General features: G+C 42.7%; 1 protein-coding gene across 1 annotated transcript in view; it reads left to right on the top strand.

The window, feature by feature from the left end:
• The window catches only part of WHRN (whirlin), an 871,032-nt gene that overhangs the window by 743,937 nt on the left and 109,339 nt on the right, over nucleotides 1–17,756 (top strand). Inside the window, exon 7 of the mRNA XM_078640355.1 lies at nucleotides 9,938–10,150. Coding sequence (XP_078496481.1) covers nucleotides 9,938–10,150 — 213 coding nt within the window. The remainder of the gene's footprint in view (nucleotides 1–9,937; nucleotides 10,151–17,756) is intronic.

Consider the following 17,756-nt stretch of genomic DNA (forward strand, 5'->3'; position numbering starts at 1 on the left):
TCCCCGTAACTTTAACTGGGTTAACCCCCCTACTATTAATCTACTTCGAGCAGAAACCTTTCTGCAAGGTTTTACTTCATGTTCAATTCATTTGATCTCAGCACATCATGGCCGAATTGCTTTCCTACTCTGAAGAATACATAGACAAATTACTTGAAGATCAAAACAATTTGTTCATCTCTTCCGATATTCCCACGATCGATTTCTCATTGAAGGATAAGATTTCCCGACTTGAGCGTTTGGAGAAAAAGCTGATCCGGACTCGGTGGCACGGTCATCTCCTGACCAGGTACCTCAAGGAAAACGTCATCCCGATTGGACTGCAAATAAAGATTGAGCCAGCCATCTTCGTCGAGGTACCCAAATTCAGGGAGGGATTCAGTCACGTGGCTAATAATTGCAGCCGTCACTGGATGGTCCTCGGCGTTGAAACTGCTGCTGACCAAGTCAAACTAATCACTGCGGAAATCAACACCTTAAAAGCTGAAATTACCGCTGATCCCAATTTCGAAAGCGCTAAGGAAACCATCACTAACCTACATACCTCACTCCACGACTTCGACTTAACAACTCAGAATCGAAAACTGGAGAAACTTGCACGAGACATCAGATTGTACGATAAGAAGAAAACTTATCCGTATCTTCAAGAGGACCATTTCAAGCAAGATAATCAAGGCAGATTCCTTAACCGTGGCCGAGGAGCGTCTAGAGGCAGACGTAATTACTATACTTTTTCCGACTCTTCTTACAGCTCGGAAGGCGAACAAGATCAACCTGGTCCTAGCTATCAACAAAACTATTCTGATCCCGGCTACCACCAGCAATACCAGTTCAACCCTTTTTTAGGGCAACGCCAGGGCACATGGCGCCCACCTCGAGGCAGAGGCAATTTCTGGCCGCGCGGCCAACAACGTGGATCTCAGCAGAACACCAACACCTGGAATGGGGGTCGTGGCCAACAACAACAAAAACAAGTACATTTCCAGTCAGAGCCACAGCACGGGGAACGCGTTACCCGCAACAAGACCTACAGATGGTAGTCGGCACCAACACCTCAGAGACAGCTACTTACCCCAGGTTACGACTTCTTGGAGGAGCTCCCCCTGGTACAGACAGCCCTGTTGTTAATATATCAAACCAAATTCTAAACGAAGACGAAATTAAAATACTGGAGAAGGGTTTATCCTATGTCCCCACTAGCCACCCAGACTCGTTTGTGATTCGCACCGAACTGTATAAATTTTTTCGCAAAATCAGGTTAAAATATTTCTTCAGAGACTCCGCACCAAGTGCACAATCATCTGTCACGGGTCTGAGACCTCCATCGACCTTTGTCCCATTCAGCAGTGCTATGTCACATAAGATTCTGGCCTACGAATCAGTTGTATTACGGGACGTACTGCAACTTCTAGGAACCAAAGGCTACACCAGATTCAACACCAGCAAAAATGAGAAATTGGCCCTACAATCATTATCTCAGAACACCCAACTTGTCATCAAACCGGCCGACAAGGGTGGCGCCATTGTGGTACAGGATGCTAGTTCTTATGAATTAGAAATTCTCCGTCAATTGAATGACGGCACCAGTTATCATCTATTAAGATCTGATCCTTCTCAGGCAATTGCACGAGATATTCTTGAAATCACCACAGCTGGCCTGGACCAAGGTTTCCTTACCGAACTGGAGTTCAAGTTTCTGAACAAACCACACCCACGGCTGCCAACTATTTACACCATACCCAAGATACATAAATCAATGGTCGACCCCCCTGGCCGACCTATAGTATCCGGGTGCGGCTCGATCCTTGAGCCCCTGGGGCAATACATTGATTTCTTTCTAAAGCCAATTGCAGAGGCCACTCCGGCCTATTTGCGTGACACCATGCACACCATAAACATCGTGGAACATCTACCCTTTGATGCTAACCAACAACTTTTAGCTACATGTGACGTCGTGTCACTGTACACGTGCATCCCGCAACAGGAAGCCCTAATGGTTATCACACGTTGCATGAACCAGCGCCCTTCCCCGGTCCAAGTAGCGACTGAGTTTATAGTGGCGTTGCTACGCATAGCGATGACTAAGAACTTCTTTGTCTTCAAGGAGAAATTCTATATGCAAACATCGGGAGTAGCCATGGGAGCGCCCTTTGCCCCGGATGTAGCCATTCTATACATGGCTGCCTTCGAACAAGACACTGTACTCAACTCGATCAATCCATTCAGAGACCATCTCGGTCTCTGGATGAGATACATAGACGACATCTTACTGATCTGGCAAGGCAACTTGGAACAACTGATGGGGTTTTTTGAATGGCTGAATGCTCAATCTCAATTTTTAAAATTCACCATCCAATCAGATAACCATCAAATCAATTTTTTGGATCTCACAATCTATGAGAACACAGGGCATCTATTGACCAGACTATACCGTAAACCTGCCGAAAGGAATTCACTTCTGCACTACGGCAGCCACCACCCTCGAGCATTGCGGGATAACCTGCCATTCGGGCAATTTCTACGCTTACGCCGAAATTGCTCCATCAAAGAACACTATTTCACCGAATCAGAAGAACTGAAACAGAGACTCCTGAGCAGAGGCTACCCTAAACAATTGGTCAAGCGGGCAAGGAAAAGAGCCTGGTTCTACCCACGCGAGGAGTTACTGGTTCCTAAAACTGATAAGGACCAGACGGAACAGAGAATTGTATGCGTCACAACGTTTAACACTAAAAGCAACAAAATAAAACGCATCATTAACAACCACTGGCAATTGATATCGGATGATATCCAGCAAACAGAACTGCCATTACATGCTTTCAAAAAAGCAAGGAGTGTCAAAGATCATGTGGTCCGCTCTCTCCTCAGTACACTGGAGGCCCCTACCATCAATACCATGTGGAACCTACCTCCAATTCTGGGCCACTTTCGATGTGGTGGCTGCAAAGCCTGTGACAGTACGATCCAGACCAAAGAATTTACATATCGTCATCACAAGATTCCACTCAAGAGTCATACCAATTGCAACACGGTCAATATCATTTACGCCATCCTTTGTCCGTGTAATTTGGTATACATCGGGCAGACTCAGCAAAAAGCTAAAACCAGGATACTTCAACACATGAGTAGAATCCGTTGCCAAGTCCAAGGCGCACCCTTGGTTGACCACTTTTCCACAGCAGGTCACTCACCGGAAAGTCTGAAATGGGTAATCATTGAAAGAGCCACACTGGGACCCCGGGGGGGCAACCTCTCCAACATCTTAAACACACGGGAACTCAGATGGATGCTGACCTTTGACTCAATTGAATCAGGGCTCAACGAACAGGACAGTTCTTTCTCGCAACTGGCCACTTTGACCTAAAGATTTTTCTGGTCTGATCTGTAATGGCCTTTACCCGCATGTGCGAGGTACGCCATCACTGTATATGTTGAAGCATTGGCCTACTATAATCGTTAACGGCCTTTACCCGCCTGTGTGAGGTACGCCGTCTGTATTTAGGCTATGTTTTTAGAATAGTGGTTTTAACATCACAACTGTTCAGTGTATTGTTCCATCAATTATGTGTGTCATAGAGATAACCCGGCCATCCTATTGGCCCACTATTTTATATCGTAGAGTTTACTATGACACAAGTTTGTTGAAGCATTGGCCTACAGTAATCGTTAACGGCCTTTACCCGCCTGTGTGAGGTACGCCGTCTGTATCTAGGCTATGTTATTAGAATAGTGGTTTTAACATCACAACCGTTCAGTGTATTGTTCCATCAATAATGTGTGTCATAGAGATAACCCGGCCATCCTATTGGCCCACCACTTTATATCGTAAAGTTTATTATGTCACCAGCTATATGTATGCCAATACACACTGTTGACTTATCTGCCCGTGTATCATGTTGGGACTCTTTTTGCACACAACGACCTTTGCTGTGCACTCCCTTCGGGGTTGATCTCGTTAATGTCACTCGTTCACGCTGTCAATTCCCGGAAGCGTGACCCCATTTTTTTTTTTTTTTCCAACAGCTAGCAACGGTACCCCTAACGAAGTATGTCCTCTATTTTCATTGTTTACACGTTGCCTAGCGACCCCAGCCAGTCTGCCTACGTCCGCACCTTGTGACTCAGGCACGTGACTTTGTTGCCACGGTGATTTGAGCAAACCTAGAAATCTGCACCGCCATTGTGACGCCAAGCCGCGATCTTAGATGGATTCACTCCATGACCGGTAAGCTGTCGGCGTGTGTTTCAAGACCTTCCCGCTTTTGTGTGTGTGCTCCTGTCCAGACGCTACACACTCACGATCTGTAAAGTAATCCCAGAGTTTTCATGCTTCTCCTTAGACCGCTACAGGAGAGCGTCCCTGCCTGACTGACACTAATCATCACCCCAGCCGGATTTGTCCACATTACGGAATCTGGGTAAGTCCGGATTCCTTCCTTTATGCCTCATTTATTGTGTCGATGCTACTCTCCCTATTTTGCCTAAATATGCCTCCGCCTTGTTTTCAGACAGAACTATACTACGAAGGTATCTACGACCCCATCCCCTACTCGCCATACTATTACAACGAATGGTGCATACCACGGTGAGTTTTTCAACCACCATTACCCAGTACCACCCTGCACAAGAGCTAGGACGCTTTTTTCAATTTTGGATGCACTTATTCCACAGATCAATCCGTGGAACTTTCTACATACTTGATTCGTTCCCGCCGATACCACTTCCGTGGTAAATCCTTCACCTTTACATTGCAATTTATGTAATCCCCAGTGACTCTCTGGCTCTTTCCTTGGTCTGGTAGTTTGCTGACCAGGCTTCAGCTGGCAGTAGCCACCCTAGTTTGTCCGTGATTCCATCTACCTTGTTGGATCTAGCTTTTCGCCACGTGCTCACGACCAGTATATAATTGTACTGACGCTCCAATCCAATGCAATTCTAGTGTTTATAGTGTCCCAACTATCCGTATGGGATCTCAATTCATTTACTTTATTCCAACCCTAATGGGGTGATGTGCTACTATGTTTGATTTATATACAGGGACATGTATCCCGTATTTACAACATATATTTATATATTAAATAGGTTGTGTGTCCCTCCAGTCCTGATGAAGACCCTACAGCAAGAAAACCATTGATATCTGCATCCTTGAGGGTCGAAACGTCGACATCTATTTTCGTTCGTCAACTCCACTCCCCACTGTCTACATTGATTGGACTACTTGGAGTATGACCTTTTCCGAACAATCTTATGATCATTTTTGGTCTCATTTTCTCTGTACATAGTCTGTAACTCTGTCAAACGACTGACAATTGTTGATATTACTGTCACTTACGAATTTTCACTCTCTTCCTCACCTATTCCCCACAATCACTACACCACCCCATCCCGCTTCCCTCTCTGGGGCACCATGTAAATTAGTGATTTATTATTGTATATATCAATCGTGCATATTCAATACGCATTCCCATTGTGAAGTAAACAATGTGGACTCAATTTATGTTTCTTTGATTATTTTTCAACTGTGTGGTTTTATGTTCCATTGCTACTGGGACCCCCTCTTCTTATCCACTGGTTAGAGGCGGCAGACCCGGGAGCAGAAGTCGGCCCGGGACCAGGGTTCAATTCCCGACGCGGCAAGGTCGTGGACTTGGGTCAGCGGACTTGATAATTCTCGCTTCGGTGCTTACTCTAATCAGGGGTTCCACTCGGCAACTCTGGGCATTAGCTTGTCTAATCTCCACAACGGCCCCATCAATTCTGGGGATGCCTGGCTCCACCTTAGGGACTCCCAGCAGGGACCATCCCACAGGGAAAGCCAGGACGGGTTCCCCAGACTTATACAGCGCCAGGAAACCTACGGACGGGTAGCAGTGCGCTTTACAAGCTCAAATACATTTACATTTACAGTGTGGGAGAGTGGGTGCTTCAGGCAGGTCCGGGTCTGGGGGGGGCTGGCCCTCCTAAGAGAAACTGCTGGACCACCCAAACCTTTTCACAAGTGTTTTTGTAACTTCACATGGACCTGCAGCCCTACTCTCAACGTACCTTCCAACATAGCGAGGGATTATTTGGTTGATGTAAGACCCTGGGGACGGGTGTGAAATCAGCAGGTGGAAGCCAGGGTTATCCCACTCCTACAGAAAGCACAAATGAAGAGCAGGGTATCCTGACTCACCCCCTGTATGATAAAAGGAACAGCAATCTCCCAGTATAAGGTTGTAAAGTGGTATGTCAGAAAGAATCTGAGGATGAAGTAAAAGAAAAAGTGCATACATTTAGAACATATGTCTTGGTAGCATTTTTTTTCTTTAACTTGTGACAGTATATGAAAAATAAATGAAAAGTGAATAAACAAAATATTTCATCCTGATGTCGAGTTAACTAAAGAACATTATAATTGTTGAGCCAACACAGAGACTCGAACCTGGTTCCCCAGCTCCGAAGTCTGCAGCTCCGGCGATTATGCCACATCCTCTCCCCACTTTCATGGTTAGAAGTTGGTTCTGTTTTAGGCGGTACTAACAGGAGAAATGGGCTGGGACAAGCTGCATCCTGACGAGAGCCCCAACACTTATTTGTTTTACAAATTAACCACAGTGTGACAGCATTTACACAGCTTTCCAAGGCTCAAATTGGTGTGTTAAATTGGACACAATTTTGCAATAACCCTGAAAATCTCTTTCGATGTGTTAGTTGCTAACATAATGTGGGTGTAATAGTAGATTTGTTTAGCAGAAAAAAATGTGTTTGTTTGTATGAGGCTATGGCCATGATATAAAGTTGTTTTTCCTCATCTGTGCAATTTGGCCACCATTTCATTTCCGCCATCCTGGCTTTGAGTCAACAGATGTGTAGTTAAGGTGTAAACCAAGGGAGGCTCTCATGAGAACTTTTTGCTGCATCTGCAGGACTGCATGGGTAATGTCTTGTCAAAGTAATTTGTTAGACTCTGATTAAAAGTGGCTAAAGGACAAATTAGGTTAATTGAATTGACCATAATGGGGTTGGAGGCAAAGATGGATGTAAATACCTTGCTTGCTCTATAGATGGAGAAGCATCTCCAACATCTTTCTGTTGGTATGATCTTCCTACTATTTGTTTCTTTATGTTGGATGAGTTCATAGTGAAAAGGACTTTGTGATGATCTCGCTGTGGTAACACTACACAAGGGTCTATGGTGCACTGTCTGTCAGAGGAAGCAGTAATTGCATCAATTTGTTCTCAAAGATGAGTGCGTTCACTGTCCTTTAGCGTTAGATTCTAAATCGGGTGCTCTTTCAAAATTCAATGGTCTGTCCTAACCAGGGTTTCTAGGCGATAGTTGAATGGAGGCTCCGGCAAACAACTGTTAGGGGTGGAGAACGCCATGAAATAAAAGCAAATTATTGGTATGTACCCAATTTTGTATTTGCAGGCAAGATCTTCTTCTTGAAATGGCGTTTGAAAACTTTTTGGTTCAATATCTATGTTCTTTTTATAAATAATGGCGACCCTGTGTCTGGTTATATTAACATGATCAACTCTCAAGATCTAATAGTTAGCTTGTAATAGCTCATGCAGTATGTAATCTGCATTTCTCACTACCCAAGCCTCAGACACACATCTGAGCTCAAGATCTTGGAATTCACAGAGAACCGCAATCCGAGGATCTGTTTCGCCATTGAGCTCGCATTACACAACATAGCGCTCAGATTATATGAGGAAGATGACATAGGAGATGGTGTGGAAGTATTACATGGCCTGTAGTGGGAGTCTTGGCACAGAGCAACATTGTGATATGAATTCTCAGATTTTAGAGAACTTTTGGTTGCATTAAAAAGAATGAGATTTGCTGAAAACAAAATGTGGAGTTGATTGTTGCTATAGATAAGAGAGTGAACTACATCACCATTAAGATTACTGATCCGTGGCAAAACTTGGTGAGTTGGGCAGTATCTCTAGAGGTGGATGGAAGAGAAATGTATTATTCTGTGCAGAAGTGTAAGAACTTATAGTAAAAATGAAAACTAACCCCATATCACTTTTGAGACCACAAGCACGTGGGGACTCGCCGTTCACCTATTTTGTTAGACGCTTTTACAATTTGATTTTATAAGAGGCAGGCGTCTAAACAAACTGTGACACGACAGCCACGACTAAACATATTGAGGACTAGAGCATGGTACAATGAGTGCTGAAGCATACAGCCAATATGGCCAGCATCAAAGATAGGAGGATTCTGCACAGCTTGGCTAAACAGGCACCTAACTGACCGTCCGTCCTCCCCTGGTACCCTTATGATGTCTGGTGAAAAAACAAGTCATTTACAACCATACAAGGAAAAGGTCCTATAAATATGGTCTGTATGATTGATTATGTGCATGTTTTTTAGTGTTTAATAGCACAGAAAATTAGCAATCGCAAAAAGCAGGGTAAAAACGAGGTACTGAGGAAAGGACCCTTCACGGGCTATATAAAGGATGAAACATGTCGACCTATCGGATGTCTGGGAACATTATTTCTTAAAAGCATCACACTGATCTATTTTAACCGAGCCCTAGATCCGAGAAAGCATTTGTTACAAAGCATTTGAAGGCTATTTTAACACACTCACTCAACCCTGCCATCGCTCACTTCTACGACTCAAAGAGCTCCACTTACAAACGTGTTGAGCCACCCATTCATTGCAACATAGATCCCACTTGTGGAACCAATCAACATTTCATGTTTCCTTGATAGCTCTCTGCTGTGCTCTCACTGTCCTATGCTCCTCTGCGTTGGTTTCTGTTTGTTCTTACACCACTACTATCCCAAAGAATCACAATTCATGCACTGTTTCTTCCTTTTTGACAGTGCAGTCTCTAAACACAAATTGCCTCCCTGTAATTCTAGTTGAGTTTTCTGGTCAATAATACCAGTAAAGACCCAGGTCTGCAGTGCCAATCAATATTTTACTTTTGTAGAATCACATTGGATATGCATTCTTAAGAGACAAGACACAGTTTTGTGTGTTTAGGGCACCTCTTTACCGCCTCTCCAGTCCGGGTTCCATGTTAACATGTTTTAATCTGGAATAGGTTTATGCACAAGTCAACGTAATGCAAATCATTTAGATAGCCTTCATTTGAAAGTAGTATGCCATACATAGTAAGAAGTGAAAGGAAGGAATTTGGGATTTGTTTTGAATAGAAGTGAAAGAAAGGAGACCCAACTCCTGGGCATTTGTGTCTCAAATGTTACCATGAGTAAATGTAGTAGTACTTGTATAGCACACGAATCGACCCATGAGGGTATCTCAGCGCTTGTACACATACTGCTGTGGAACCCTTCCTGGCTTTTCCCTGTGAGTTGCCCACTCCTGGGCACCCCCAAGGTGAAGCCAGGCATCCTAGCGTTGTTGGGGCCGTTGTGGAGATTAAGCAAGCTATTGCCCAGAGTTGCAGAGTGGGACCAATGATTAGAATAGGCACCGAGGCGAGAATTATCAGGTCTGAGGAAATTGAGCCCAAGACCCGCCGAGGTGGGAATTGAACCCTGGTCCCGGGCTAGACCTCTGCATCAGGGTCTGCCGCTCTAACCATTGAGCCACACTTCTCCACTGTGCTCTGTAGCTGGCTAAACTCTCATGAAAAGCAATACTTTGAACACCCATGGGTCTACTATAGTATACCTCCAACAAAGCTGTGTTTATTTTCATTATACTTCTCCTTTGACTGCAAGAGATTCCGAGGTGTAACCAGGTATCTTCCATCCTGCCCCTAGCTGGTGGGGTTGATTTTGTTTTCACTAGTAGTCTGTTCTTATTCTTTCAGTCTTAAGTCGTCTGAATTTCCAACTTCAGTATCTTCTGAAGTGTATATTTTTTCCTTACATATCAGTATAAAGAATATTCACCAACCTAATTCTTCTGTCTTATGATCCCTGTTGATTAACCGACCTGTTGTTTCTTCTTGCTTAGCCGGTGTTTTACCGGGGCCTGGCCGGCTCGCAGGTGACCCTCAGCAGCATGGTGAATCAGAGCCGGCTGATGCTGGAGGAAAAGGCCCGACACCTGCTGAATGAGCAAGAGCGGGCCACCATGGGCTACTACCTGGACGAGTACAAGGAGAACAACATCTCTGTGGATGCCTTGGTCATGGCTCTCTTCGAGTTGCTCAACACTCACGCTAAGGTAAGATGGCCAGGAGAAAGGTTCGCATGCACAGGACATAGAGTAAGACTCAGCGAAGAACAATCCTGGAGAGAGTCTCCAAAAGCAAGGGCTATGGTGTAATTATGAAGGTTAAGCAATTTGGGTCTCGGTTTTATTATAAGATAGGATTTGCCAGTAAAATATCATTATAATAAAGTGTATAGATTTAAGCCTTGCTTTATAGATACCAACCTGCATGAGGCCCAGGTTTCAGGAAGTGCCCAAAGTTAAGTCATTATCGCACATCGCGTAATTATGCACCATTACCACAAACGCATGCAAACAAAAGAATGTGAGAGGACATTATTATTATTATTATTTAAATGTATATTGCGCGTCAGCTACCCACAAAGGGTTTCCCGGCGCAGACGAAAAAAGGACATAAAAAGCAGCGCCTGGGAAACTTATTTGTCAAACAGCCTGAAGAACCTGAAATCTTCATTCTCAGGGGTACTTGATTTTAAAGAAGTTAGCACAGAAGCTGAAATATGAAAAGACATCTTTATTAAACTTAATTAAGTGAGACTACGTCACACAGGAGCCTTAGCAACTGAATGAGGCAGTCTAAAGAGTACAGAACACAGAGGCCTTTATATGTTTAGGGTTACAAACTCAGCACAAAAGTAAGGGGCAGTCCTAGCTTTTGCAAGCATGCAAAATACCTAATATGGACATACAAGATCTGCAAAATATTAGCCAATAGGAAAACATTCAAAACAAGGCATCATGTAACCAGAACGTCCCCCTTAAGTGTGTTTCTGCCCAACCCATAAGTCAATCAATTACAGCACCTATAGGTCAATCAGTAATGGCAGGACATGTCTGTATGCAGTTAGTCCAGCTGGTGTCTGAGATTGGTTTTCAAAACAAGGACAGAGGGGGTTTTCAACACGTTGCAGTCCAAAGGGCAGAGACACTTTATGAATAGAGCAGCCTGTGTAAAGGCAACACAAAATTACGACAAATGTAAGATGGAGTCAAAATTAAAGAACATCAAGCCCTGTTTTAAGCAGCTTGCGGAAGTTGGAATAGCTTGTTTCATTTCTGAGCGTGACAGGGAGGGAGTTCCAATAGTACGGCCCTAAATATGTAAAGGATTTTCCTCCCATCCGTGCTAGGTTGAATTTAGGGACCACAAAGTTTCCTTGGGAGGCTGATCTTAGATTTCTGGATGGGTTGTAGAGTTTGGCCAAAGTACAGAGGTAGTTCGGGGCAATTTCGGATTTGATTTTGTGCATATAAGTGTGTGTTTTAAATTTCACACGGTTTTCAATATTCAACCAGTGTAGTTTACGTCAGTGTGATGAGATGTGTTCTGTCTTCGGAACTTTGCATAAAAGCATTTTGGGCCATCTGTACTCTATGGATTATGGGTTTGTTTGAACCCATATATAAGACATTTCCATAGTCAAGCCGAGAAGTGATCAAGGCGTTGACTACAGTTTTTCTTTTTTTTTCAGGTAGCATCCATCATTTTTTCCTCAGCCACTTGATGATAGAAAAACATGTGGCTGCGACTTTTACTGATTCTGCATTCATACTCAGCGTCTCATCGAGAAGTACGCCTAGGTTCCGTACTTGTGATAAAGGGGTGGGGAGAGTGCCCATTATGTCTGGCCAATGTTGTGCGTTCTAAAGGTCTTTCTGCTTTCCCAGTATCAGTACCTCTGTTTTTTCGCCGTTTAATTTTAGGAAGTTTGATTGCATCCAAGCTGCTATATTTGTTAGTCCTGTCTTGAGTGTTGAGGTATCATTGGGGTTTTGTGCAGATAGAGAAAACATGATTTGTGAGTCATCAGCGTAGGAGTATATAGATAACCCGGATTTTTCAGCCAGCTCCGCTAGGGGTTTTACATAGAGATTGAACAATAGCAGGCTTAAAATGTTCCCGTCCTTAATGTAAATGCATCCTCATGTCAAAAATTGATGCGGTGCATGAGTAAAATGATTATTGTTGTGAAAAAGGTTCCCTTCCTGAAACACCACTTTTGTCAATGGTCATGCCTAGGTTCAAGGCTACCAACCCCAGCGCTCCCCCCCCCCCCCCCCCCCCCCCGCCACCACGAGTCGTGGAAGTAGGCACATTTGAATGAAACCATCCTATACACCCCCGACCTTGAGAGTGAACTTGGGAGTAGTGAAGACACTCTGTAAAGTGTGGGCACATTTTTAGTATTTGCTGTGTCATTTTAGCTCCAAGTAACTTAGGCATGCTTAGCATGTTGTGCTTTGCAAGTTGAACACCATAAACCATTCTACTCATCGCGCCAATGGGGGAAGCAGAGGGCACATATCCTCGCAGCTGAAAACTTCGAGTCCTGCTAGAAGCCTCTTTAGAACTGTTCAAAGTAGAGCTCAGATGTCTTCAGGGTCCGCGTATGAGGAGCAAATCATCACTAACCTCCTGCATCTTTATTAACCATCAGTGCCGGCTTTAGGGCGGAGTGACCTGTGCTATTGCACGAGGCGCCAACGTTGATGGGCTGAATGTTAGGCTAAGGAGAGGTGAGTGCAGCCTCTAGACATCTTTGAATGCACATCTTTCTCCAGCGGATAATAACCACAGCATGCTAACCCAGGTGTTTGATGTACCTAATGGAGCAATCTGTGATTTGTCTAGTGATAGTTTTGACTCACGCTAAAGTTGAAAAAACGTTCCGGCTGCACAGCACAATGTGTAGCATACATATTACAGATTTGAGTTTTTTGTAGATAGCTCAGTGGGTTACTGCTTTTGGCACAGAGATCATTGAGTTACGAGCACTTCATATGTTGCCATCTGTCCACTATAGCACAGTGAGCTATGAACTGGCGCCAAAATGCTGCATGCAAACTGCAAGGCAAAGGTTTAGAATCTTTTTGTTTTATTCTCAATCTTTCATCATTCTAGAGTTGCTAAAAGAGGATTTATTTGGATAGTACTACTTTTTTATTGGTTTTGACAACCCTCAATCATTAAGTTATGTTTTGTATCCTGAGTTTGTGGGTCAGCTTTACTACCACTTTTGCATCAGAAAGATTACACAAACCTCGTGCATAGTATTGGGATTTCCTGCCAGTGCAAATCCTGAATTGTGTTGAAAAGTACCTCCAAGTGACATAAAGAAGCACTATTCTCTACGTTGCGCTACTTTGTGCCAAGGAGACGTAGCAAGGGTGGCATATGGAGATTCCCATGCAACTTCCCACATAGTTTGATGCTTATCCATATCTGCTATCATTGGTAGTAGAAGGAGATTTGCATCAAAACTTTACAACTCCTCCAAGCAGATGTAACTGTTCAGGACACATTCAAAGTGTTAAGATGTTAAACCTTGTCAAAGCACCAAATGTTGTATTGGAAGACTGCACTTCAATTACAACAACTTAAGAGTACCATTTTAGTACAGACCTATGCATGATACCAAGTACACAACTTTGCACTATGGTGCAGGGGTATGTGCTTTGTTGCAAGGCAGCCTAAGTTAAGTCAACACAAGGGAAAGATTGTGGGCCCATATCTTAGTAGAGGTGGCACTCTAGTGCTTTCTACTTTTCATACAACACAGCCCAGCAACTTTGGTTACTGCTCTGTGTTGTGTGCAAACTTAGTAAATCGGTCCTGTTGTTTCTCCAGATAAAGCACTCTTAACATATAGGGCCACAAGTATCATTGTTTCAAAAAGGGATTACCTAATTGGGATTCACTGTTAATCACAATTAGGTAATCGCAATTTGAATGTATGAAACTCCATGAGTTTCATTTAGCATTTCTTAATGGGTCACAAATCGACCACTGGAGTAACAAAACTTGAGGGGGCCATCCCTGCAAGCTACATGGAGAGGCCCTCTCCGGACCCATTAAGGATCTACCCGGGCAGAGTAGTGTGCTGCGGCGGCCACCTGGAATTTGGGCCCCCCCCTACCCGCACTGCGGGGGCCTGTGTTACACCACTTGAATCAACCTACCTCATTAATGTTAATTTGGCAGTCACAATTTACGATCCATTAGGAATTGCTAAAATCAGTGGCCTGCTGGGGTCAGCTTACCACTATGTCTGTGATTTCTTTTAAATAAAGCAATCATTTTTTAAAAATAAAGTTGCTTTGAAAAGAGAAAAATTAAAAGTTTGCTTTGCATTTTTCAAAAGCGGGCAGTGGTCCGTGGCCAGTAAAATGCATGATAGGTGATGCCCATAAATGCCTACCTACCTGTATTGGTGAATTGTGGTTCCTTGATCTTGTGGGCTTCACTGTCTTATGAAACATTTCCTATGCAAAGACTTACACATTCATTAATTGTCTCCATATAATATGTGTGTGTGAAGTAAAGCACCCTGACACCCCATATTGGTATGAGCAGCGCTATAAGAGAAATGAAATAAATCTGAGAGGGGCTAGGGAGAGATTGAGAGCACCATTGGAGGAGGAGAGGGAATTAGTGGAAACGGATGTCACCGGGGCCTGGGGTTGAAGAGGGAGACAACAAAGATTGTATAATTGGTGCTACTAATGCTAAAACCGGTGCTGATAACTGTAGGCCGTAGTCCTCCTTATGCGCCATTTCCGGGAGATGTGAAAGCCGCGTCAAACTCCTGCCTCTCTATTCACCACATTCTATTCATCGCACCTTCACATCTGTCATCTGGGACTCACCGTGCTAATGTCTCTAATTACACTAATTTCAATATGCATTCAGCCGAGATGGCTAATGAGGAATTTTTGGAACTAATAATCATGCAATTAATTTGAATATGCACGGCTGACATTAATAAGCCAGCTTTGCTTATGGTTGCTTATTGATTGCTATGTCATATCTTTTGCATATTGATGAGCCAGAGAAGTAAAATGCTGACCCAGTGCTGGCTTCCTGTGGGAGTTTACAAAATGGCTTCCCTAACATTCCCGCTCGAGTTAGTATTCCTTGTAATTTTTCTCTGGAAAACACGATGGAAACAGACCTAACATAACAGTAGGTTAACTCTTCCACAGGTGCAGCCTTCACGTTATAAACTCAAACATTAGTTATTAATAATACGAATTTTACAGGGTGGCAGTAAAACCAGTCATTCATAGTGCCTCAGCGTCACAAGACTGTCTGAAAGCGCTAAAGGAAAGGCAGATTATCACATCACCAGATATTATGGTATGTTCTTCCTTTGATAAGAAGCCCACTTTTGTCTGTTTTTCACAAATGCACTTTCGGCCAGTGATAAGGAAAAGGGAGCCCCTTCTGGCCTATTTTGAGATGAGACCCATTAAGTTGGATGGAGTTGTTGTTTTTTGGAGGCAAGTGTTTTTATAGCAGAGGCGTCATACGGACTGCCTCGAAGAGGTCTCATTTTTAAAATGCAATTGATTTCACTGGTAATGCACATGTGCAGAAACATCACCTTTGCCAACGTCTCTTGTTGATAGAAGTGTTTTCCTCGGGTGTGTTTTTATAGAGATGCCTCTTGTGTAGAAAAAAAGCGTCTACTCTGCTCTGGGAAGTGTCTTACGGTTTATTAGGTTTTATCATATGAAGTGACTTTCAGTCACCCACTAAGGCTTCTGCTGTGAATAAAGATGTACTCTCTCCTGTTTAGATTCATACTATGTAAAAATAAGAACTCTCTCTCTTGTTTAGGTTCATTCTATATAAAAAGAAGTGTTCTGTACTGTTTAGGTACACCCTACGTAAAAAGAAATACTCTTGCCTGTTTTTGTTCATCCTATGTATATGTAAGTGCTCGCCCCTGTTTGGGTTCACCCTATGTAAAAAGAAGTGCTCTCTGCTGTTTTGGTTCAGCCTATGTATATGTAAGTGCTCTCTCATGTTTAGGTTCATTATATGTAAAAACAAGTGCTCTCTCCTGATTTGGTTCATACTATGTATATATAAGTGCTCGCTCATGTTTGGGGTCATCCTATGTAAAAAGAAGTACTCTCTGCTGTTTTGGTTCCTCCTATGTATATATAAGTGCTCTCTCCTGTTTAGGTTCATCCTAAAGAAAAATAAATACTTTCTTCTGTTTGGGTTCATGCTATGTAGCAATCAGTACTCTCTCATGATTAGGTTCATCCTATGTAAAAAATAAGTGCATTCCTCTATTTAGGTTTCTCCTATGAAAAAATAAGTGCTCTCTCTTCTTTAGGTTCATGCTATGTAAAATAAGTGCATTCTCCTGTTTAAGTTTTTCCTGTGTGAAGGGAAGTGCACTCTCCTGTTTAGCTTCTTTCTATGTAAAAAGAAACACTCTTTACTGTTTAGGTTCATCCTATGTAAAAAAAAGTACTTGCTCCTGTTTAGGTTCATCCTATGTAAAAATAAGTACTTGCTCTTGTTTAGCCTCATCCTGTGTAACAATAAGCACTCACTCTTGCTTAGGTTCAACCTATGTAGAAAGAAGTACTCTCACCTGTTTAGGTTCATCCTTTGTAACAAAACAAGTACTCTCTCCTGCTTTGCTTCATCATATGTAACAAACAGTGATCTCTCCTGTTTGTGTTATGTTCACCCTATGTAAAAAGAAGTACCCTCTCTTGTTTAGGTTCATCCTATGTAAAAATAAGTACTCTCTCCTATTTTGGTTCATCCTATGTAAAAAGAAGTGCATTCTCCTATTTAGGTTCCTCCTATCAAAAAATAAGTTTCCTTTCTTGTTTAGGTTCATGCTATGTAAGCTACGTGTATTCTCCTGTTTAAGTTCTTCCTATGTAAAAGGAACTGCACTCTCCTGTTTAGGTGCACCCTGTGTAAAAAGAAGTACTCTGTACTGTTTAGTTTCATCCTATGCAAAAAGAAGCACTCACCCCTGCTTAGGGTCACCCTGTGTAAAAATAAGTACTCTCACCTGTTACGATTCATCCTATGTAAAAAAACGAGTACTCTCTCCTGTTTTGGTTCATCCTATGTAACAAAAAGTGCTCTTTCCTGTATGTGTTGTATACATCCTATGTAAAAAGAAGTGCTCTCTCTTGTTTAGGTTCATCCTATATAAAAATAAGTACTCTCTACTATTTTGGTTTAAGTTCTTCCTATGTGAAAGGAAGAGCACTCTCCTGTTTAGGTTCATCCTATGTAAAAAGAAATACTCTGTACTGTTTTGGTTCATCTTATGTAACAAAAAGTGCTCTCTCCTGTTTGTGTTGTTTTCGTCCTATGTAAAAAAAAGAAGTGCATTCTCCTGTTTAAGTTCTTCCTATGTGAAAGGAAGAGCACTCTCCCGTTTAGGTTCATCCTATATAAAAAGAAGTACTCTGTACTGTTTAGGTTTATCCTATGTAAAAACAAGTACTCTCCCATGTTTTGGTTCATCCTATGTATATGTAAGTGCTCTCGCCTGTTTGGGTCTATCCTATGTCAAAAGATGTACTCTCTCCTGTTTTGGTTTATCCTATGTATAGGTAAGTGCTCTCGCATGTTGAGGTTCATTTTATGTATTCGCTTCTGTTTGGATCATGCTATGTAAAAATCAGTACTTTCTCATGTTTACGGTTCATCCTATGTAAAAATAAGTGCATTCTCCTGTTTAGGTGTATCCTATATAAAAAGAAGTACTCTTTCCTGTTTAGGTTCAACCTATGTAAAAACAAGTACTCTCTCCTGTTTTGGTTCATCCTA

The sequence above is a fragment of the Lissotriton helveticus genome, chromosome 5_1 (assembly GCF_964261635.1).
Source record: "Lissotriton helveticus chromosome 5_1, aLisHel1.1, whole genome shotgun sequence".
In the NCBI taxonomy this organism is placed as follows: domain Eukaryota; kingdom Metazoa; phylum Chordata; class Amphibia; order Caudata; family Salamandridae; genus Lissotriton; species Lissotriton helveticus.